We start from the raw sequence: 24,043 nt of genomic DNA on the forward strand, positions 1-24,043 counted from the left end.
TTGGAACATACAGTCTCATTGTGGTCCATGATCCAAATGGCTTTCGCCTTGCTTTTCGTTCGAGTCGAGTTGCGTTATCCACCGATGGCCATTGGCTTCTTTTAGTCACACTGTCCATCATGGGAAATGTCGGCGTTCTCTGCGTGGCGTCTACACAAGGAGGAGGGTGTGCGTGCGATGGGGAAGGGGGAGAAAACCTTGTGCAAAAAGGGATGCCCCCCTCGGAGGCGGGTACGGAGGAGTCGAGCCGTCCAAAATCCGCATCACCGGGTTCTCCGCATGTCCAGGTGAGGGAAGTAGTTGCCAAAAATGTTCTGCTGGACCTGGTACTTGCCTGCTCTTCTCCTTGCCTAGAAAAGAAGTATTACCATTACTAGTGGTACTGGTATTGGTAGTACCGGTACTTGTACTACTATTGGTACTACTGCAACCATTACGGTTATTATTGTTAGTACTACTAGTAGGATGGAGAACCACTGTGGCGTAATGGTTTAAGCATTGGACGATGACTCTGGACAACAGGGTGTCAGTCCCTGCTCAGCCGTGGAACCGTTTTAGATTGTAAGCCCGAAGGCAGAGAACCGTCTAGTTAAAAGTAATAATAATAATTGTAAAGCCGCTCTGAGAGCCTTTAGAGCTGAAGGGCAGGGTATATAAATACCGTAAATGAAATAAACAATACTGGGTGGCTCTGGGCAAGGCACATTCTCTCAGAGGACAGCCATGGCAAACCCCCTCTGGAGAAACTTGCTAAGAAAATCCTGTGATGGATTCACCTTTTGTTGTTGTTCACTGCCCTCGAGTTGATCCCAACTCATGGTGACCCTATGGATGAGACATCTCCAAGACCTATAGATTTTTGTGGGTTTTTCGAGCCATGCGGCCATGTTCTAGAAGGGTTTATTCCTGACGTATCACCAGCATCATTCAGAGAAGATGTCAGGCACAGATGTTGGCGAGACATCAGGAATAAGCTCTTCTAGAACATGGCCACAGAGCCCAAAAACCCACAAAAAAGTCTATGGATGCCAGCCATGAAAGCCTTCGACTTCACATCTCCAAAAAACTCCTGCCCTCACTCCTCTGCTTAATTGCTGCAACCCCATAAAACCCATAGTGACCTCCTTCATAGAGTCCATCCATCTGGCCCTTGGCCTTCTTCTCTTCCTACTTCCAGCATCATTGTCTTATCCAATGAGTCCTTCCTTTTCATGATGTGTCTGAAGTACAGCAGCCTCAGTTTGCTCATCTTGGCTTCTTCCAGGGAGGTTTCCGGCTTCATCTGCTCTAGGACGCATTGGTTTGGCTTTTTGACTATCCATGGTATCCTCCGCACTCTTCTCCAGCCTCACATCTCAAACGAATGGGTTTTCTTCCTATCTTCTTCCTTAAGAGTCGAGCTCTCACATCCATCCATGGCAATAGGGAATACAATGGCTTGGATGATTCTAACTTTTGTGCTCAGTTGTATGTCGTTGCATTTTAGGATCTTCTCTAGTTCTTTCATAGCCGCCCTCCCCATTCTTAACCTTAACCTCCCCATTTCTATCAACGTTTGATCCCAAGTATGGGAATTCTTTGACTGTTTCTAATTTTTCATTGTCTAGGTTGAACTTGTGAAAGTCCTCCTTGGTGGTCCTTATTTTGGTTTTCTTTATGCTCAACATTAAGCCTGCCTTTGCCTTAGGGTTGCCGTAAGCTGGAAATGACTTGAAGGCATCGCACTGCCACCACATAAATAAAGATAACAACAACAACAACAACACAACTTTTAGACCCCGACCCTGAAGTGTGAACCTACCAAGAAGAACATCAGGAAAAGTAAGACGAAGCCCAACAGGACAGACAGACAAATGAGGATAATCGCCCAGAAAGGAAGATCTGGAAAGAAAGGAAGGATTGATCGACTCTTGACTCTTGACAGTCAGGTTGAACAACATTTACCTGGTTTCATGGATCGTATTTTGGGCATTAGAGATTTCACTGATAATAATATGGTGGTTCTAAAGTCAAACCCTAAAGGAAACATATTTAGGGATAGCCATACTGTTCATACAGCAAAATACATCCCCCCCCCAAATCCACAAAATAGTGATGCTTTCTTTGGCTGACCAAAATGCACAAAATACATTGTGCAGGCTATTGAAGCTTTCCAGATATTTGAGGTTTCCATAGGAAGGAGCCATGCCAATTAATGTGCTATAAAACTGCTATAATAATGTGGTACAGACATGCTCTTTGTCCGCTATTGCAGAGGGAAATTAATTACCGATAATTTTGTGACTGATCACTTTCTGGGTCTGATGTCTCTGAGGAGACTACCCCGAATTAAATTATAAAGGTCCCCCTAAAACCATAGTTACCTTTTCTGTAGGGTACTGGACTCACTTCCGAAGAGTACCCTAGAAAGAAATCAAGAGAAATCCATTAAACTCAGGATATTCACTGGGGTTCGGTTCCAGGACCCTCCATGGATAACAAAATCTGTGGATGCTCAAGTCCCATTAAATACAATTGCATTGTAAAATGGTGTCCATTATATCTACCAGCAAGATCAAGTTTTACTTTTGGGGATTTATATCTTTTGGGAATATTTTCAAGCCAGGGATGGTTGAATCCATAGATGCAGAATTGGTGTATATGGAAATCCGACTGCAGTGTCCATTTATGATGGGCGTCTTCTGATGTTCTCCAAAGCTTACCATTAACAAGCAGAGTCCTGTCATCCAGCATGTATTTCCCCAGCATTGAACCTTTGCTAGTGAGGTTCTTAAAGACGTTGTACACAAAGTCTCTCTCGAAAGTCCTTGGACCGTAAGCCTTCATGAATGTGCAGATGGAATTGACGGCTGTTTCGTTTTTCCAGCCAGTGGGTCTGGAGAAGAGAAATGATACCAAGAGTTGAACAGCAATCAATCAATCAATCAATCTATCAATTTATTGGACAGTGAACAATCCTTAAAACAGAGCTGGGTAACTGTGGACAGTGTTCGCTTTTACAGGAGATCTTGGCAACCCCGCACCAAAAAGGCCAAACTTTTTGCCCCCAAACAACCTAGGGGATATTTTCACCATGTTTTGGGGCTTTTCTGACCCATTTTAGGTGTAAAGCTTTTATTAACAACAGGAAAGTGAGTGGGAAGTCACTTCCTGTTTCAAAAAAGGACCTAAATTGGTCATTTGGGGGATGAACTTTTTTTGGGAGAAATTTTTTGACAAGTAGTTAAAATGTTATAGAGGGGATTTGGAGGGCATTTCAGAGCAACGAAAGCCCATTTTTTGAGGAAATGTTGGAACGTAGAAAGAACTCACCTGAAGTTTTCGACAGAGCAACCGACAAAATTCGCTGCCAAGTCGCTGCGTTGGTAGAGCTGGTTGAGCTGGAAAATGGAAAAAAAGGAGAGGAAGGAGGAATTAAAGTTGGAAGACTTGGAGCAAATGTGATGGAGAGGAGACTCATATATTCTACGGATGGGAGCTTCCTGAGTCACTGAGATTGAAAGCTTTGGACAAATTTAATTTACTTTAAGGAACATAATAATCATAGAAGTAACTGGACATCTGATTCTCCAAGGCTTTCCACATTCCCACTTACAGATAAATTGGTTTGCAATCCAAATGGATGGATCGATTCAACAGTGGAGTGTGGTTCCCAATATATTTACTCCGATCGCATTTCCCCCCTCTAAAATAACCCACGAACGAATTGATTCAAAATGGACCCGCTCCGGCCATCCAAAGGGCAAATTTAAATAGATTCCAATCTGCACCTGGTTTACACTTGCATGGAATCGATTAACCAAAAAGACACAGAAAAAAACCAGCGTCAAAAAGACACGGGTTAAATGGGTCTAGCGCATGGCCCCCCCTCTCCAAATCGCTTCAGTGATTCGGTTCAAGTGCGAACCATGGTCGTTTAAACAGATTCAAACCAATTTGCAATCCAGTTTAAAAGGTAATGGAAATGAGGCCACTCTATGTGCTCTTAGGAACAAGCCATAGGTCTAGTTTCCTAAGAGTTCAACCAGCCAGTCAACTCGGCAACCCACCTCTCCTTCGATGCTTGCTTTGGCATCGTGGTAGACCCTTGAGTTTGGATCCCTCATCTCCACCCGGTATGGCAAGTTGGTGATGGTAAAGTTGACGGTGAAGTCCTTCACCTTTAGCTCCAAGAGGGGGGTCTCTGTGACGGCTTCAATCACTGGATCAATTGCTAAAGAAGCCAGGGAGAAATAAGACTTAGCAACAGAACCACTGGTTTGGGACAATGGTCAGACTCGTGGCCACCTCACATGTTCCTCTCCAGTCTTTGAGCTGAAGTAGAAAGACTCTCTCATAGTGCTGAGCTGAAAACATGGCAACCCTCATTCATAAAGGCCCATTTCACTTGACCACAAACTGACATACCGTTCGTTTTTTGTGGGTTTTTTGGGCTATGTGGCCAGGGTCTAGAAGAATTTATTCCTGACATTTCACCAGCAGCTGTGGCTGTCATCTTCAGAGAACGCATATATTAGGGCGCTCCAAGACCTTGGTATCCAAGGGACATTGGTGGCCAGTCCTAGGTCAGTGGAGTGATAAAATCCACCCAAGGTTTACCCAAGAGGATGATGCATAACACCATGATTTATGCAGGAGTGCTCTAAACAGCCGCCTTAGATGCAGCCCATTTTTGTCTCAGCAAAACTACAACCCATGGCAGTTAAAGTGGAATTATAACCCTAATTCTGTAGTATGAATGGACCTTTGGATACCAGTGCAAAAACATTGATCTCAGAGCTTTCCTGCCCATTTCTCAGCTTCATCCTCTGTGGCCTCTCTAACCAAAAACTCTGAACTTTGTAAAAGGGAAGTGCTGGGCCAACGCTGGACCAATTCTCTGAAGATGGCAGCCACAGATGCTATAAGGAATAAACGCTTCTAGAACATGGCCACATAGCTCAAAAACAACACAAAAAACTATGGACGCCAGCCATGAAAGCCTTTGACTTCACATTGACATACCTCTCACTGTCACGCCTTTGAGCTGGAAGCGACGGCCCAGCCACTGGGAGGTGGCGTTCTTCGTCTCTCGCTGAAACGTCTCTTTCACTGTGTCCTTGCTGATGTTCATTTCAGGATCAAAATAGCACTTGCAGTCAACCACAATAGAACCGTATCTGGAAACAGAGAGAGAAAGATCCAATAGAGATTAGAACACCATACTTACTACAAAGCTCGATTCCGGTTTGGTGTCGAGGAGGAATTCACACTGATTGGGATACACCAAAGATGGGAAAAGTGTGGTCCAACTTTATTTTTGTGGGCACCAAAAGCCACCAAGACACTCCCATCTCCCAAAGTGATCTTCACTGACCTCAATCCAGTAACAACACAAACATTGAACCCGTTGCTGATGGTGCTTCGGCCAAAGAGCTGATTCATCTGCAAATGTTGAACAAAGGCAGGCTTAATGGTGAACATTGAGAAAACAAAAATAATGACCACAGAGGAGTTACATAAATTCAATCTAGACAACGAAGAAGTGGAAATAGTCAAAGAATAAATTATGCCTTGGATCCATCATTGACCAGAATAGAGACTGCAGCCAAGAAATCAGAAGAAGATTAGGACTAAGGGGTTGTTCTCACTAGGTGAAACCCCGCGTTCTGAATCGAATCCAAGGAGTGGCGTTCCTATTAGGATCCGATTTAAACCTAGAACGGTTCTAGAGCAACCCGCAATCGTCTCCACTACAAATCGAATTGTAGAGCGGAATAAAATTTTGATTCGAGTTTTCCTCATTTAACGCGTGTTAAAAAAACACTAGGGTCTGACCTACGTTTTTCCATTGATTCGATTTAGGAACCGGAGCATTTAAATAGGAACGACAGCCTTTGAAATTGCGTTAGATGAATGGGAGGAGTGGAGTGCGATGGGGCTGTCCTTGGGGAGTTGCCCTTTCTGTCCCCATCCGTCTGGCTGTCGCCATTTTTGCTTCCCTCACCCCTTTGTCCGCTGTGGTCTTTCAATAAGAGATAAGGATTATTTTTATTTTTTATTTTAATGGTTTACAGGCGCTTAATCTCTTCAGCGCTTTAAGCGCCTGAAGTCCCGGCAGCTCAAGCGCCTGCATCTGCCAAAGGAGTACAAGGCTTCCCCCGGTGGATTGCAACCTCCCCTCTGTGTGGGGAGAGCCCATTTCTAACGGAGGAGAGGCAGGAAGGGAAGGCTCCTCTCAAAGAGGCATTCCCTGCCCGCTTGGGCACTGATCTCGCCCAGGCAGGGAAGGGAAGGCTCCTCGCGAGGAGGCATCTGATCTCGCTCAGGCAAGGAAGGGCTCTGATCAATGGGGGGGGGGGAATAGAGCCTTTCTCCCTCTCTTTCTCAAACGGAATCTGTCTTCTCCTCCAACCCTGGAAAGAGAATCTTTGGGAAGAGTGCTCCCTCCCTGCTTTTCCAGCAGCCTCCTTCATTGATCTCTGTGCTCTCTGAAGGGATTCTCCCTGGCTGTCTTGGGAGACAGGATGCTGCCCTCCAAAACCTATCCCATAGTTCCTCTGGAAAGAGCTTCGCTTTTTGCCAGAAGCCTCTCCCATTGATCTCTGTGCTCTCTGAAGGGATTCTCCCTGGCTGTCAATGAAATGGAAACGATGCCAAAAGGTAAATCGCTTCCAAATATTCCGGATTAACGTTACGTCATTCTGACGTACTATTGATTGACAGCTCCAAATAAGGTATGGAGGAGAAGAATCGCTTTATTTAAACACCGATTTCATGCCAAGTAGGAACGCTTGCAGGTAAAAACTTCGATTTAAATAACCAGATGGGAACGATGAACAAAGCGATTCGGATAGTGGGATAAGAACAGTGTTATTTTGAATCGATTTTATTAAAAACGTTGTATTTTAAATCGTTTCAAATCTTAAGTGGGAACAACCCCTAAGAAAGGCAACTGTGAAAGAACTAGACAAGATCCTAAAATGCAAAGATATAAAAATGGACACTACAGTGGAGATCGTCCAAGCCATTGTATTCAACATCACCATTTATGGAAAGAGGATAGGAAGAAAATCAACACATTTGAGAAGAGTGCTGAGGATGCCATGGATGGCCAAAAGGACAAACAATTGGGTCCTTGAACAGATCAACCTCCCTGGAAGCCAAGATGGCCAAACTAAGGCTCTCATAATTTGGGCACATCATGAGAAGGCATGAATTACTGGAAATATGGGAAAAAAGGACTCCTTCACCTGGTCTTTGATGCTGTCCTCCAGTTGTCTGTATTCTGGAGACGATGGATCTGTGTTGGTCAAGTTCTCGTTGACTATCGTGAAGCCGAGTTCGTACCCAAACCCTTCGGGAACCAAGCTAGAAGGTGGGTATCCTGGAAGGAGTGCGGTGGAGGAGGTTGTAAATAAAGACGGCAAAATGTGGTTGGTTTTCCTGTTAAGCATCTCAGGATATCCCACCCCAGCAAATATCAAAGCAGCCATTGGGAAATTTACATACATACATAAACACACACTCACACACACACAATGTGACATTCACTAGAGCAACAAGACTTTTGGTTCCTCCCTGGTGTAGCCCTCTCTGGCACTGAAAATAGACCGTACGATGCTGCCACATGTTCAATGTTGAAGAGAAATACAACACATGGCACTTTTGTGCATAGAAAGGGGGTGCCATTTTAGTTTTTTGGCTCAGTCAATAAAATACCTTGGGATGGCCCTAACCACATGGGATGGTTGGAAGAACAAGCATGCATCAACATATTATTGGACTAATGCTCTGGCCAAATGGATATTTACCATTCACACAAAGGCTGTCCTTCTTCATGGCAATGTGTCCAAACTTGGTGCCGTCTTTTGTGAGGTTGCGCAGCTCATCGTAAACCCTCACACGGTCGAAAGGAACCAGGAGCCGATCTTTCCGATAGCTGCAAAGCTGGTCCACCATCACAGCCGCCCCGGCTTCTGGAGACCTAAGAAAATGCAAACACATATTAGGGCGCTCCAAAACCTTGGAGTCCAAGGAACATTGGTGGTCAGTCTCAGGTCTGTGGGGTGATAAATCCACCCCAGGTTTACCTTAGAGGATAATGCATAACACCATGATTTACTTAGGAGTGCTCTAAATGGCCACCTTGAATGCAGCCCATTTTTGTCTCAGCAAAACTACAACCCATGGCAGTTAAAGTGGAACCATAACACTACAATTCTGTAGTATGAATGAACCTCTGGACACCAGTGCAAAAACATAGATCCCAGAGCTTTCCTGGCCACCTCTCAGCTTCTTCCTTTATGGCCTCTCTTACCGAAAACTCTGAACTTTGCAAGAGGGAAGCGCTGGGCCAACGCTTGTCTTGTTGAGAAAGGATTCCACCTGGAGAAAAGAGAAAAATGACAATAAATGACAATAAATACAAAACCTTGGAAAGGTCTTTTACGTCCAACATAAATCCTGGAGTGGGTTCACCATCTAGAATTGAAGTCCCCCGCTTCTTGATCTGAGTCCGCCAAGGCAGGGGATGACACTTACCAAATACTTGACCACTCTCTCTGTGGCGTTGAACTTCCGAGAACCGGCTATCCCCATATCCGTGGTATAAGGCAAGCTGGACAAGGTGTAGTTCACAGTGAAATACCCCAAAGTGGGCATTTTGGTGGCAGTAGTCATAGGGCTTAGAGCTGCAAAAAAAGAAGAAGGAAGGCATTTTTGTTTTGACGCTGTAATACGGTGGAGCCAGGATTCCCAGAGTCAAAGCTTTGAGACTTGTTAACCATCTACCATCTTGGAGACGTCTCATTCACAGGGTCGCCACGAGTCAAGATTGATTCAAGGGTGGTTAAAACAATGAACTATCTACCACCACCAAAACTGGGGGATGACTCACTAAACTACCATTGCTTTGTTGTTGTTGTTATGTGCTTTCAATTCAACTGTGACTTTTTTAGTGTCCCTCTCCTAGAGTTTCCTTGGCCAAGCGTCTTCAGAGGGGGTTTGTCATATTTTTCTTCTGAGGCTGAGCATGTGTGTAACTTGCCCAAGTGTGTTTCTATGACTGAGAGAGAACTCAAACCCTCATCTCCCAGAGTCCTAGTCTAACCCTCAAACCATGACACCATGCTGGCTCTCACTGGCAGGATTTATGCAGATGAGGTTTGGCTTTGCCTTCCTCCGAGGCTGAAAGAGTGTGACTTGCCATAAGGTGCCCCATTGGGTTTCAATGGCTGAGTGGAGATTTGAATCCTAGTCCTATACCACTCTGAGTACCATCTCAGATTAGAGCCAGCCTTCCAAATCCATAGATTCTGCATCCACAGATTCAACCATCCATGTCATGAAAATATTAAATAAAAAATCAATACATTCCAAATAGCAAACTTTGATTTTGCCATTTTATATCAGGGACACCATTTTAGTCTGCCAATGTATATAATGGGACAAGAGCATCCATGGATTTTGGTGTCTTGGGATCAAACCCCAGCAGATGCCAAGGACCCATGGTTCTACTTGAGCTAATTTAACTTAACTAGAAGGAGTGTGACCCAAATTTTCCATTTAGACGTCAAAAATACTTACCTGAGAGGCTAGATGGCTTGTTGTAACCTGGAAATGAAAGAGAAAGATTTTAAAAACAAAAACACAAACCCAACCGCAATACTTCTTTTGACCAGTATGTTGTTAAAGTAAGTAAAATAAGCCTTGCAAAAAGCCACGGAGGATATATTTGCAACCAGGAAGAGTGGGGAGACTTCCTTGTCAAAAACCTTTGGACCTTCAAAGAAAGTCACGGCCCCCCTCTTCTTCCCCTTTGGTTAGACCTCTAATGGAGCCCCTGTGTCCATTCTGGACACTACAGTTCAAGAAGGATCCAGACAAACAGGGTTACCGTTGACATAGAGGCTGTTTGGGTCCAGTTTGTAGGGACCCATTTTGGTGAAACTGCTGGTCTTGTTGACCATTTCTTGGTAGACTTTGACTCGATCGAAGACAGGGATAGTGGTGCCCTTCTGGTAAGTGCAGATAGAGTCCATTCCTGTTTCGTCCCCATGCTTCATAGGTCTGGGGGGGGGGGGGGGGGAGGAAGGAAGAAAGGGAGGAATTTAAGTGGAAGTATTCCAGATTGGCCGAAGAGATGAGTCAAAGAGGAGAAAATCAATGTTCCTGGAGAAAGAAGCCAAGGAAAAAATGAGATCTTCACACATTTGGGAACGATTTACCTTAGAGTGGTCACCTCACATCCCTTAAATGCTGGACCCAAAGTGCTCCTGTTGAACATTCGGCCAAGCTGGAAAAGAAAGGATCGCGTTGAATATACTGAACTAACAGGCCACTCCACACCGTACGACACACACATATTTTTGCTCCGTCCCAAAAGGAGCCAGGTTTACCAGAGTGGTGAGGGTCATTTCGGTGGCATTGAAGGCCTTTGAATTGGGAACTCCCATCTCTGGCTTGTACCGGAGGTTGGTGACAGTAAAATTCACAGTGAAATGTTCCTTTGTTGGCGTTGCGATGGCTGTGACCCAAAAAGAACAGAATAGTAAACACTGTGATTGGCTATTTCCTGAAATCTTGCCAGGGTCTACAGTTCTATGTGTCTTATTTTCTCCTTTCATTTTGGTTCTTTTAAAACCATTGTTTGATGATATTTCATGTTTCATGATATGAAGGGGGGAATGCCTCTTTGCATGTGGGATGCCTCTTTTAAGATAGGACTTTTGCTTCCTGTATGAGAAGCATCCCCACTTTTATGGCAGTGAAAGGGGAATGCCTCTTCTAAGATGGCAGAATCCTCTTTTGTGTGATGGTGGAGGAAAAATGGCAATTTTAAAATAGCATTTCCCCCTTCCTACATGAGAATGCCTCTTCTTAAATGGTAGCATTCCCATCTTTATGGCAATGGAAGGGGAATGCCTCTTCTGAGATGGCAGCATCCTCTTTTGTGTGACAGTGGAGGGGGAATGGCAATTTTAAAATAGCATTTTTCACTTCCTGTGTGAGAATGCCTCTTCTTAAATGGTAGCATCCCCACCTTTATGGCAGTGAAAGGGGAATGCCTCTTCTGATATGGCAGCATCCTCTTTTGTGTGACCATGGATGGGGGGAAATGGCATTTTCCCTTCCTATGTGAGAATGCTTCTTCTTAGATGGTAGCATCCCCACCTTTATAGCAGTGAAAGTGGAATGCCTCTTCTGAGATGGCAGCACTTTGATGAACGCTTCATCAAAGACAATACTTACAAATAGCCCTTTGGGTTAGTCCTTTGATTTAAAAGTTGATAGTCATTTCTGTACAATGTGTTGTACTAAAGGCCACCCTTCACTCAAATAATTAAAGATTCATTTAATCAAACAGAGGTGGAAGTTCTAGCTTATTCAAGTAGACAGTACCTAAGGATTTTTGAAGAAACACTTACTTGTTTGCACAGGAGGTTCGTTATAATCTAAGAAAAAGGAGGAAAGTTAGCTGTTAGCTAAGAAAAGAATCAACCCAAGTGTAATTAGAGAAAGAATACATTCAGAGTCCAACTTATAGCCTGGCATCTAGGTCTGAAATCTTGCTTCTCAATTGAAAATAAGGTAATCTAATGTCTTTGGCCATGACCCATGGACACACGGTGTGGCAAACTTGCAGAAGCTAAGCAAGCTATAAGATATGGTCAGTGCCCAGCTGGACAATAACTAAGGGGAACATAGTTTATTTGCATTGCTTATCCCAAGTGCAGATAATCTGAAGGGCTGGCATGGAAAATATGGAACAGACTTGTTCTCTGTGGTTCCAGAATTCAGGACTCGAACCAGTAAGAGGAAATAGCAACGGACCAAATCTTGGCTACAAGTCCTATTCAAACCTTTGAAGTGCAGTAGTTTACCGTTGACATAGAGGCTGTCTGGGTCCAGTTTGTAGGGTCCCATCTTGGTGAACCCGTTGGTCTTGTTGACAATTTCGTGGTAGACTTTCACTCGGTCAAAGATGGGTGAGGTGGAGTCCTTTCTGCAAGTGCAGATGGAGTCCATCCCAGTTTCATCCCCATGTTTGATAGGTCTGGAAAGAAAGAAAGGGGCTTAAGCCAAAGGATTTTTGATTTGCAGAAAAGGCTGGCCAGAGCCAAAAAAGTCACTGTTGTGGAAGAAAAGATGTAGTCAAGGAATAAATGTTCATTGGTGGACCAAACATCCATGGAGAGTTGTGGCCTCTCCTTCTTTGGAGGTCTAAGCAGAAGGAATGACCGTATTTTGGGAATTCTTTAATTATGGATTCCTGCATAGCCAGGAGGTTGGTCATTTCTCAATACATTTCTCAACAACGTACCTCAGGGTTGTCACTCGGCATCCCAGATATCTTGGGCCAATAGCGCTGCTCTTGCTCAGCATCCGGCCAAGCTGAAGAAGAAAAGATTGGGTTGGGTATATTGAATTAGCAAGACACTCCATGCCATATGACATATAATACACCGAATCCAAAATGGAAGCATACTTACCAGAGTGGTGAGCGCCATCTCGGTTGCACCAAAGGTCTTTGAATTGGGAATTCCCATTTCCGGCTTGTACCGGAGGTTGGTGATGGTGAAATTCATGGTGAAATGTTCCACCATTGGGGTTGTCTTAGGTAATACAGCTTGAAGAGAACAGAAAACAAGGTGATCAGCATTTACTATAATCTTGTTCAACATACTCGGCTTATATGAGAGATGCACCCTTTTCTTTTGGTGCCCTTTCAGCGATTTCATTCTTCTAACATGACGGTTTTCTCTCCTTCGTGACAATGATGGTGGAACGCCTCTTCTAAGACTGTGTCATCTCTACCTCCGCTGAAGGAGGAAGCCACTTCTAAGATCACAGTATCCCTTCCTTTCCTAATTAATTAATTTAATTAATTAAAACTTGGAGCTCTTGTTCCCTTGTGAGGGATGATAGTTCAGAAAGCAGATGCAACACTTACTTGTTTGCACGGGGGCTTCATTATAATCTACGGAAAAGGGAAAAGAGTATTGTTAGCAAAACGACCGGCGTTTCAAGATGTGTGCGGAAGAAGGACGCATCTTCCCAGATGCAGACTTCCTAGATCTGCAGAATCTGGGACTCTAGATCAGAAATCTCAGTTCTTTGCTGCACATGATGCAAAATATTATCCTTTAATATGTCCTTTAATATGGGGCAGGATACAAATATTCATAACTCATGACCAAAGGCAGGAGCAAACATGTCCTCCATTGCTACAGAGTCCAGATCTAGAGCCAATGAACAGAAATGGTCAAGAAGCCAATTTTGGCAAAACATTAGGAAGAAAGTCCAAGTATGATCACTTGAATTATCCCTAACCTGCATCCCTCCATCTCAAACAGACATGTCCCCATGATCTACACAAATAGTTAAGAAGGACTAGTTTACCATTTACATAGAGGCTGTTTGGGTCCAGTTTGTAGGGTCCCATCTTGGTGAACCCATTGGTCTTGTTCCGTAGTTCGTGGTATACCTTCACTCGGTCAAAGATGGACATGGCTGCATTGTTTCGGTAAACGCAGACAGAGTCCATCCTTGTCTCATCCCCATTTTTGATCGGTCTAGAAAGAAGGAAAATATTTAAACAAAAGCATCTTAGACTGGAAGAAGAGGTGGAGAAGAGAGGAGGAAGACACTTGTACCGAATGGAAAGTATCAAAGAAGAAATACATTCAGCAATGGAATGGATTGCCCTGTTTTGATAGTGGGCATTTCTTCCTTTAAATACAAGTTGGATGGTCATCTCTCGGAGGTGATTTGGCTCTGGATGCCTGTATGGCAAGGAGGCGAAGATTAGATGGCCCTTACGGTCCCTTCTTATTATATTATTTTATGATTCTCTGGTCATATATTTGCCAACAACGTACCTTAGACGTGTCACTTGACATCCCATATAACCAGGACCAACACTGCTCCTATTGAACATTCGGCCAAGCTGGAAAAGAAAAGATTGGGTTGAGAATATCGAACTCACAGGGCATTTTGTACTGTTGTACGATGCATAATTTGCCTTATCCAAAACAGAGCCAAGCTTACCAAAGTGGTGAGGGTCATTTCGGTGGCATTGAAGGCCTTTGAATTGGGAATTCCCATCTCCGGCTTGTACCGGAGGTTGGTAATGGTGAAATTCATGGTGAAATGTTCCACCATTGGGGTTGTCTTAGGTAATAAAGCTTGAAGAGAACAGAAAACAAGGTGATCAGCATTTACTATAATCTTGTTCAACATACTCGGCTTATATGAGAGATGCACCCTTTTCTTTTGGTGCCCTTTCAGCGATTTCATTCTTCTAACATGACGGTTTTCTCTCCTTCGTGACAATGATGGTGGAATGCCTCTTCTAAGACTGTGTCATCTCTACCTCCGCTGAAGGAGGAAGCCACTTCTAAGATCACAGTATCCCTTCCTTTCCTAATTAATTAATTTAATTAATTAAAACTTGGAGCTCTTGTTCCCTTGTGAGGGATGATAGTTCAGAAAGCAGACGCAACACTTACTTGTTTGCACGGGGGCTTCATTATAATCTACGGAAAAGGGAAAAGAGTATTGTTAGCAAAAAGACCGGCGTTTCAAGATGTGTGCGGAAGAAGGACGCATCTTCCCAGATGCAGACTTCCTAGATCTGCAGAATCTGGGACTCTAGATCAGAAATCTCAGTTCTTTGCTGCACATGATGCAAAATATTATCCTTTAATATGTCCTTTAATATGGGGCAGGATACAAATATTCATAACTCATGACCAAAGGCAGGAGCAAACATGTCCTCCATTGCTACAGAGTCCAGATCTAGAGCCAATGAACAGAAATGGTCAAGAAGCCAATTTTGGCAAAACATTAGGAAGAAAGTCCAAGTATGATCACTTGAATTATCCCTAACCTGCATCCCTCCATCTCAAACAGACATGTCCCCATGATCTACACAAACAGTTAAGAAGGACTAGTTTACCATTTACATAGAGGCTGTTTGGGTCCAGTTTGTAGGGTCCCATCTTGGTGAACCCATTGGTCTTATTCCGTAGTTCGTGGTACACTTTCACTCGGTCAAAGATGGACATGGCTGCATTGTTTCGGTAAACGCAGACAGAGTCCATCCTTGTCTCATCCCCATTTTTGATCGGTCTAGAAAGAAGGAAAATATTTAAACAAAAGCATCTTAGACTGGAAGAAGAGGTGGAGAAGAGAGGAGGAAGACACTTGTACCGAATGGAAAGTATCAAAGAAGAAATACATTCAGCAATGGAATGGATTGCCCTGTTTGATAGTGAGCATTTCTTCCTTTAAATACAAGTTGGATGGTCATCTCTCGGAGGTGATTTGACTCTGGATGCCTGTATGGCAAGGGGGCAAGGATTAGATGGCCCTTACGGTCCCTTCTTATTATATTATTTTATGATTCTCTGGTCATATATTTGCCAACAACGTACCTTAGACGTGTCACTTGACATCCCATATAACCAGGACCAACACTGCTCCTATTGAACATTCGGCCAAGCTGGAAAAGAAAAGATTGGGTTGAGAATATCTAACTAACAGGGCATTTTGGACTGTTGTACGATGCATAATTCGCCTTATCCAAAACAGAGCCAAGCTTACCAAAGTGGTGAGGGTCATTTCGGTGGCATTGAAGGCCTTTGAATTGGGAATTCCCATCTCCGGCTTGTACCGGAGGTTGGTGATGGTGAAATTCACGGTGAAATGTTCAGTTGTTGGAGTTTGGGTGGCTGTGGGGAAAACAGAAAGGATCATTAATATCTACTGAAATCTTGCAATGGTACAAGGTCCCATATTCCTCATTTTCTCATATCGTATTGATTTTCTTTCAGAGCTTTTTGAGAACGGCTGGCATTCAGAGTACTCTTACAAATACAGGTTGAGTCTCCCTTATCTGGAATTCCAAGATTTGAAATAATCCAAAATCCAAAATTGTCCACATGAGTTGCTGAGATAGTGACATCTTTGCTTTCTGATAGTTTCTGATAGTTCGGTGTACAAAAACCTTGTTCCATGCACAAAATTATTGTGGATAAAATTTGTGTATAAAATGACCTTCAGGCCAAGTGTGTAAAGTGCACACAAAACATAAATGAATGGTCCTGTCTCCAAGATATCTTATTGTGTATATGCAAATATTCCAAAATCCCAAAACACTTCTGGCCCCAAGCATTTCGGATAAAGGAGACTCAATCCGTTTTATGAAGTTTCACCATTAGGAACACTGTCATAGGCTTCGTTTTCTTAATGTCCAAATGGACTCCAATTAAAACATTCTTGATCCAATACTTACTTGGTTCCAGAGGGACTTCATTATAACCTAGGAAAACGGTTGAGAGATAGTTGTTAGTAAAATGACCAAGATAATGGTATTTCGAGATGAAACTTGGCAAGCAAATATATCAGAGGCGAATATTACAAATTTGTGGAAGAAGTAATTGACATTTCTTTTACGAAATGATTTTTTTCTTCTTCACAGATTATTGAGGGTAATGGGGAGTACAGAGACGCAAAGATTTTGTAGCTATGGATGGCCAATTGATAAAGTTGTCCTGAATGATACTACAATGCTTGGAAAAATGTGTCACTACCGTTAACGTAGAGGCTGTATCTTTCCAAGTTGTAGGGTCCCATCACGGTGAACCCCTTGGTCCTGTTCACTATTTCATGGTACACTTTCACGCGGTCAAAGGCCGGGGCAGTGGAGTCGTCCCGGTAGGTGCAGACAGAGTCTATCCCAGTTTCGTCCCCACTTCTGACAGAACTGTGGGTAAAGAAAAAGGGAGACTTTTAGCTAGAGAATCACAAAAAAGGTGGTCAAGAAAAGAGGAAAGCAATGATGCAATTACAGCTGAGATGTTCATGGTGTCCAACACAAGAGAGGAAATTTCTATTCTCTGAGGCTCTGGAATCCAGAGTTCTGGAGACTATGGCTCTGGAGACCAGGGTTCAAATCCCCAATTGACCATGGAAACCTATTGGGTGACATTGGGCAAGTCACACTCTCTCAGTGTGACTTTCTCAAGATCACTCATTGCATTTCCATGGCCAATCGGGGATTCAAACCCTAATCTCCAGAGTCGTAGTCCAACTCTCAAACCTCTCTGGCCCTCTGACCTTCCCATTATTTTAATTCTCAAATCCTTTGCATCGCAGCATCCAGACCCTCTCCAACCTGATAACATCACCTCCTGATACATGCCGAAGTTTTTACACAAGGTGGGAGAAGATATAATTTGAGACAATACTTACGTCAGATTTGTCACTCTGCATCCCAAATACGCCAGACCAATGCTAGTATGAGGGAGGATTCGGCCAAGCTGGAAAACAACAACGAAAAGACAGGACCCTTTGTTGAGGATATCAGACAGAGACAAAATGGTTGCTGGAGGTAAGAGAAATCACCCCATTTGCGATGGGATCAGCCTTACCAGAGTGGTGACCACCATTTCCGTAGCACTGAAGGCCTTCGAATTGGGGGTTCCCATCTCTTGCTTGTATTTGAGGTTGGTGATGGTGAAATTCACGGTGAACTGCTCAACTTCCAAGGGTGTCGTTCGGGGCAGAGTTGGCAAAACAGCTGAAATAGAATAAGAAAACACAGACATTTTACTTATGATCAACAATTGATTCCCCCCTCCAAATCTTCCCTCTTCTTCCTAAATATGCATTTACATGCTCTAAACGGTTTTGACCTTTTCAATGTTTTTAACATGTTAAGCTATTTAACACATTTCTGTTTGTCCAAATTACTTTTATTGCTGTAAATTTGAGCATGAAGATGCCAGCCACAGATGCCAGCGAGATGTCAGGAATAAACCCTTCTAGAACATGGCCACATATCCCAAAAAAACCCACAAAAAACTATGGCCGTGAAAGCCTTCGACTTCACAAATCTGAGCATTGTTTCAAATTATTTCAACTGTGGGTGGTTTTTTAAAATTTTCTTGGACACTACCTTGAAGTCCCCCGATATTGGGCAAGATATAACCATTTTAGTAAAGATAACATCAACAAATAAGACACTTACTTGCAGCTACAGGGACTTCATAATAATCTAGGGAAAAAGGAGAGACCACAACCATGAGTGAGATGAAGAAGAGAATTAAGTGGAAAGAGGGCGTTTGCTTGCATTTGCTCAAAACATTTGAAAACCCATCTTGTTACCATTGACATAGAGGCTGTATCTTTCCAATTTGTAGGGACCCATCTGGGTGAAGCTTTTGGTCTGGTTGACGATTTCATGGTACACTTTTACTCGGTTGAAGGCAGGCACGGTGGAATCGTTCCGGTAAGAGCAGACAGAGTCCATTCCAGTTTGGTCTCCATTTTTCAGCCGTCTGGGAGGAGAGAAAGAGAAGAGCGTTGGAGCAAAAGAGTCTCCCTTACTTTCCAAGGGAAGGATCTTGGGACCCCTCACTGTTGCCCAGTGTCACCCCCTTTGATGGTGTCACCCAGTGAAGTCTGCACTCCCCACACCCCTCTAGTGATGCCACTGACTGTTCCTAAAGTCAATGGAGAATTGGAGGAGGAATGAGATCGTCCTACATTTCAGAATGGTTTACCTTAGAGTTGTCACCTCACATCCCAAAAACGCTGGACCGATGCTGCTCCTGTTGAGGTACCTGCCCAACTTAAGAAGAAAGGATAGTGTTAAGTATTTAAGATAACGGAGTATCTAATAATAAGGGACTGAATTCAGTAGGGGACTTACCATGCAGGAAACTGAACAAGGCAGTTTTGCAATGTTCATATTCACCTAGGGGCTGCTGTGATGTTACACGGGAGCATTGTGCATTGGTTGCACAATGGCAGAGTGATTGATGTGTTATGGCTCAATGTGCAATGGGCCTGAAAGTGCACTGGGACACTCCTTAGTGTGTATCTGGACACAGGCTAGGAACTGCAGGAGCACTCAATGCCTATCTGATGTGTCCAGTGACCTCAGAAGAAGTTCCCAATGCTCATCAGATGTACTTGATGCCCATCAGAAGTTTCTAAAGCACATGAGAAGTTCCCAGTGCCCATGAGAAATTCTTGATGCTCATCGGGCAGGCCTGATGCCCACTGGGCATGCCCAATGTTCATCAGATGTGCCTGTTGCCTATCACATGTGCTTGATACCCATCAGCAGCTCCTGATGCCCATCAGATGTTCCTGGTGCACATCAGATTTGCTTGATACCCATCAGACATGCCCAATGCCCATCAGGCGTGCCCGATATGCATTGGAGCACCAAATCCAATGCCCTATTGTACATCTTTACAATTCATTAACAGGGTTTCATTGGGCCTCTGCAATCCAAATCATTTGGATGGATCATGCTAACAGGAGCACACCGGATGACAAATAATTTATTGCTTCCAAAATGGAGCCAGGCTTACCAGAGTGATGAGTGCAGCTTCTGTAGCATTGAAGACCTTCGAATTGGGAATTGCCATCTCTGGCTTGTACTGGAGGTTGGTGACGGTGAAATTCACGGTGAATTGCTCAACCCCCAAGGGTGGCGTTGGTGAAACGGCTGGAATATAGAGAAAATACCACCGCTGTACTGACTTGGAGAAGTCAAAATGGTATAGGATGCTTACTCGGTAAGGCTTATGTTTCCTAAACGTAACCAAGCTTTTACAGCATCCAGTTTCAAACCGTGCCTACAGCCATGGCTGGAGCATGATTCTGTGATACTTATCAGCACTCGCTCCCACTTTTTGTTTGTGCAGTGATCCCCGATTAAGCATTTTTTGGGTGTCACTTACTCGCTTCCAGAGGAACTTCATGATAACCTAGAGAAAGAGGAAGAAAGAACAATTAATGAGACAGTTGAGGTATTCATGATTTAGAAAGAAACTGGTGAAAGAGTCAGTAAAATATAATACAGTATACCCACACCCACACAATTTACTCAAATGCTTTAAGACCATTTGACTACCATTCACATAGAGACTGTATCTCTCCAGCTTGTATGGGCCCATCCTGGTGAAACCTCGGGTCCTATTCACAATTTCGTGGTACACTTTCACCCGGTCAAAAACGGGAGTGGTGGAGTCATTTCGGTAAGTGCAGATGGAGTCCATCCCAGTTTCTTCCCGATCTTTCACTGGTCTGAGATAGGAGAGAGAGAGAGCAAAGGAATAGATTTAAGTAGAAGAACTATGAGTTGACCACTGACCGAGCAAACTAAAAACCCTACTATTTGGGCACCAAATTATTGAGGCACAAATGACCGAACAACCTACCTGAGTGATGTCACTTTGCATCTCAAATAAATGGAGCTGATGCTGCCGCTTTTGAGTATTTGGTCCATCTGACAACAAGAAAAAGAAAAAAGAAAATGGTAGGGACAATGACTCCCAATGTTGAAATGCCTTGATGCCTTGAAGGCATCAGATTCCATCTGTTCTTGCAAGCCAAGCAGAGTGAGTCTGGTTAGTACTTGGGTGGGAGGCCACCAATGAAGACCAGGAACTGTAGGCTGCATTTCAGAGGAAAGAATTGGCAAAACCACCTCTGAGTCTTCCTTGCCTAAGAAAACCCTTCGAAAGTCATGGGGTCACCATAAATCAACAGGGGACTTGAAGGGTACATACACCATGCACTCCTATCTGAGGTTTGAAGCTAAACGTGGTCAGTCCTGGTTAGTACTTGGATGGGAGACCACCAACAAATGCTAGGTGATGGGGGCTCTATTTCAGAGGAAAGAACTGGCATAACTATCTCTGAGTCTTCCTTGCCTAGGAATACCCTATGAGGTTCATGGGTTCACCATAATTCAACAGGCATCTTGAAGACACATACGCACACATGCACACACAAGTACACATGGATCTGACTTGGCATTTTCTTGGTCTCTCCAAACCTCAGAGACCAGGACAGAGCAATGTATCTGTTCAGATTCTGGTTTGTCAAGATGTGGAGCAGAAAAGCCATTCTTACAATAAATTTGGATCCTTGAATGATTTACCAGTATTGCTTTCTAATATGTCTTGGTGTGGCCAGGAGGAGCACATTTGCTTCAACGGACCACCAGATCAATCCTTGTTGGGACAATTCTGGAAGTCATGGTCCCAAGATATAACTCTTCCAAATTCTGTGCTCCACACTGTCATCTCCCAAACAGGAATGGAGCCAGACTTACCAGAGTGGTGACAGCTATTTCTGTGGCATTGAACACCTTCGAATTGGGAGTTCCCATCTCTTCCCTGTATCTGAGGTTGGTGATGGTGAAATTCACCGTGAACTGTTCAACTGCTGGGGTCGGCGTTGTAGTCAAAGCGGGCAAAGCTGCTGGGAGAGGAGAAAAAGGGATTTGGAGGGCACACTATAAGTCTTGCCATCACGATAGTTCCATAGGCTTGTCTCCTCATCCACCCTGAAAAATACGTCTCTGGTGTCGTTGTGTACCTTCAAGTCTGACTTAAGTTGAACCTACAACAGGGGATCCTAAGGTGAACCTATCATGGGGTTTTGGGGGGCTGAGAGTGGGTGACTTGCCCAAAGTCATCCAGTGGGTTTCCATGGCCAACCGGGGAATTGAACCCTAGTCTCCTGAGTCCGACACTCAAACCATGATAACAAAGGAATCTTCTCAGGGAAGGCTCTGAGATGTTTGAGAGTGTGGCAACCATGACGGCAATGAAGACACTGGAACCCACAACGGTGAAGTCAACTTCAAATTACGCCTATGAATGAGACACCTCCAAAACACCTCATGGCACACCAAGAGGTCTTGCAAACTCAAAGCAAGTTTCATGGACTCCATCTATTTGTGACAGTGGTCTTCCTCTTTTCCTACCACCTTCTGCCTTGCCAATCATTATTGACTTTTCTAATGCATCATCTCTTCTCATGATAATTTAGCCTTTCTGTCACTCTTTTTTCCCCAGAAAAGAAAAGGAAAAACCCATAATCTTGCTCATTTCTCACTTGTCAATGTAGTGGAGGAAGCTGTAGTCATTTCTTCTGGTATGGTGGCCACTGGAGAGGCTTCTGTGGTCCTGTAGGGAGGCACAACTGGGGGCAGAGGGATTTTTGTGGAAGAGGCTGTGGAGAGAAGGGGAGGAGATGACACCGTTACCCATCTTTTATCAAAGCCCAAGAAATACCATAGCTTCACAGTCCATTTCTGGGCCTTAAAGGCTTAAGCAGCGTCAAGATTGTATAGCTACCTACCTATCTTGTAACATAGGACCTTATCACACGAGGCACTTACCACCCTAGAATCGTGGCCCAAACGCTTCAGAAGCGCGGACGTGGGATTGCTGGTTGTGCTTCTGAAGCATCACTGAAGTGCGTCTGCTCTTCTCCCGTCGATGAATTATTCACGGAGCAGTCATTTCTGTAATAATGGGATTTTCTCTTATGCAAAAAGTGGCTGCTCCGCGAATGCTTTGACAATGGAAAAACAATGAAATGCCTCAATGACGTTTGAGAAGTGTGACCGGCGATCCCACCTCCGCACCTCTGAAGCATTTGGGTCACGATTTCAGTGCAGTAAGTGTCCCATGTGATAAGGTCCTATGTGTAACTACCCAAATCTTAAGACACGCTTCTGAGGTTCTGTTCCTCAAAAATGCCACCAGATGAAGTGAGGTGGGTGGTTATCAAACTGTGGACCTTTTGCTTGGTGGCATCGATTTGGCAAAGAACCTCTTAGAGAAGATCACCTGGCAACATCTTTATGGTCTTTTTGGTGAGAGACAAAGACTTTCTTACTCATCCAGCCTTTACAGATATCATAACTATTGTCATCATCATTATTGTCCACATCTGCTATAACCACCATACCACGCTGCGTCTTTTCAGTTTGGGACTCTCAGTTTAAGATACACATTTGAACTGGTTCACTTTAATCGTGGTCTGCTGGGAGCTGAGTACACAAAGCACAATACACAAAGCTTTGTGCTTTATATTTTAGGCTTCACATACACTCTATTCAGGCTTTGTTGTTGTTGTGTGCCTTCAAGTTTTCTTGGCAAGCTTCTTCAGAGGGATTTTTGCCAAGGCTTTCTTTTCAGGCCTAGAAAGTGTGACTTGCCCAAGATCACTCAAGTAGGTTTACATGGCTGAGCAGGATTTGAACCCTGATCTCCAGAGCCATAGTCATTCTGGAAAGTTCTTGACCCCCCCCCCCCATTCATAGCACATACTTTGTGTTGTGACTGGCAGTGTGGTCATCTCTGGGGTTGTGGCATTGTTACTATCCACAGGTTTTTCTATGGGCCTCTCTGTGGCAGCATGGATGATGGACTCGTTGACTGGAATGGCTGGATAGAACAGATTGACATTTGTGTTAGTCAAAAAGAGCATGGCGTGATGGAAAACATGAACTATCCTCCTGACTTAAATGCCAAGAAAATAACAACTGAGAGCCATGACACATTTCTCGTTTCTGATTTTGCATTGGCAACCAGCCTGGGATTAAGGATGCGATTCTTCACTAATTTCCTTCTTGAAAGGAAGCAACAAGTATTTTGAAATGCAATTTCTTTTTTTGGTGATCAAAAATCTTGGGGGAAATGGCAGTTTCTGAAACCTGTTCACCTTTTGAGAGTTACTTTCTAAGTTTCTAAGCAAGATTATCACTTACTTATGGTTGATGTTCCACTAAGCAAAGTAGAGGACCTCTCAGTCTGGCTTGTGAAGATGTCTCCTTCAGGGACCAAGGTGGTGGTCAGAGAAACCCCTGTGAATACAGGAAACACATTCAAATCTGACCTTCCTCCTACAGATCATTATGATTATTGGAAATGAACTAATAGTTAGTGAAGCTACCTCAACCAGGGAGTTACATGGCTTTGCAACCCAGTTCTAGCAAAGTTCTAGCAAAGGATCAAACTGAATCTATCCCTTACAATTTCATCTTAATTTGAATGTTTTAAAATCTCATTTTCTTTTTTTAATTGAATTTATGGGTGGTGAAATGAATTTTTTTTCTAAATTCCTTTGAAAAAACAACAACCTTAAATCAAACCATCCATCATCTGCGGAAACCAAATACAGAAGATGCTACTGGTTATAACTGTACCTGTGAGAGGTGGGGAAGTGGTGGCCTCTCTTT

General features: G+C 43.7%; 1 protein-coding gene across 1 annotated transcript; it reads right to left on the reverse strand.

Annotated features, from left to right (window-relative positions):
* Nucleotides 1-234: 234 nt before the first annotated feature.
* On the reverse strand, nucleotides 235-23,292 carry MUC16 (mucin 16, cell surface associated). Its single transcript, XM_089536865.1, has 41 exons — nucleotides 23,133-23,292; nucleotides 21,910-22,026; nucleotides 21,122-21,270; nucleotides 20,223-20,290; nucleotides 19,916-20,088; nucleotides 19,743-19,769; nucleotides 19,371-19,507; nucleotides 18,552-18,619; nucleotides 18,154-18,326; nucleotides 18,017-18,043; nucleotides 17,418-17,566; nucleotides 17,239-17,306; nucleotides 16,585-16,750; nucleotides 15,589-15,747; nucleotides 15,420-15,487; nucleotides 14,942-15,114; nucleotides 14,493-14,519; nucleotides 14,032-14,168; nucleotides 13,863-13,930; nucleotides 13,384-13,556; nucleotides 12,935-12,961; nucleotides 12,474-12,610; nucleotides 12,305-12,375; nucleotides 11,865-12,037; nucleotides 11,409-11,435; nucleotides 10,380-10,507; nucleotides 10,209-10,276; nucleotides 9,878-10,050; nucleotides 9,568-9,594; nucleotides 8,524-8,672; nucleotides 8,300-8,367; nucleotides 7,794-7,966; nucleotides 7,233-7,366; nucleotides 5,357-5,424; nucleotides 5,005-5,159; nucleotides 4,050-4,213; nucleotides 3,313-3,380; nucleotides 2,703-2,875; nucleotides 2,364-2,402; nucleotides 1,802-1,881; nucleotides 235-350 (listed from the first exon to the last, which is right to left on the reverse strand). Exons 1-41 carry the CDS (start codon nucleotides 23,290-23,292, stop codon nucleotides 264-266), a joined length of 4,476 nt encoding a protein of 1,491 aa, XP_089392991.1. The 3' UTR covers nucleotides 235-263.
* Between the last annotated feature and the right edge of the window lie 751 nt (nucleotides 23,293-24,043).

This window comes from Sceloporus occidentalis, unplaced genomic scaffold (assembly GCF_023333645.1).
Source record: "Sceloporus occidentalis isolate IW3139 unplaced genomic scaffold, rSceOcc1.0.p SCAF_8, whole genome shotgun sequence".
Lineage (NCBI taxonomy): Eukaryota > Metazoa > Chordata > Lepidosauria > Squamata > Phrynosomatidae > Sceloporus > Sceloporus occidentalis.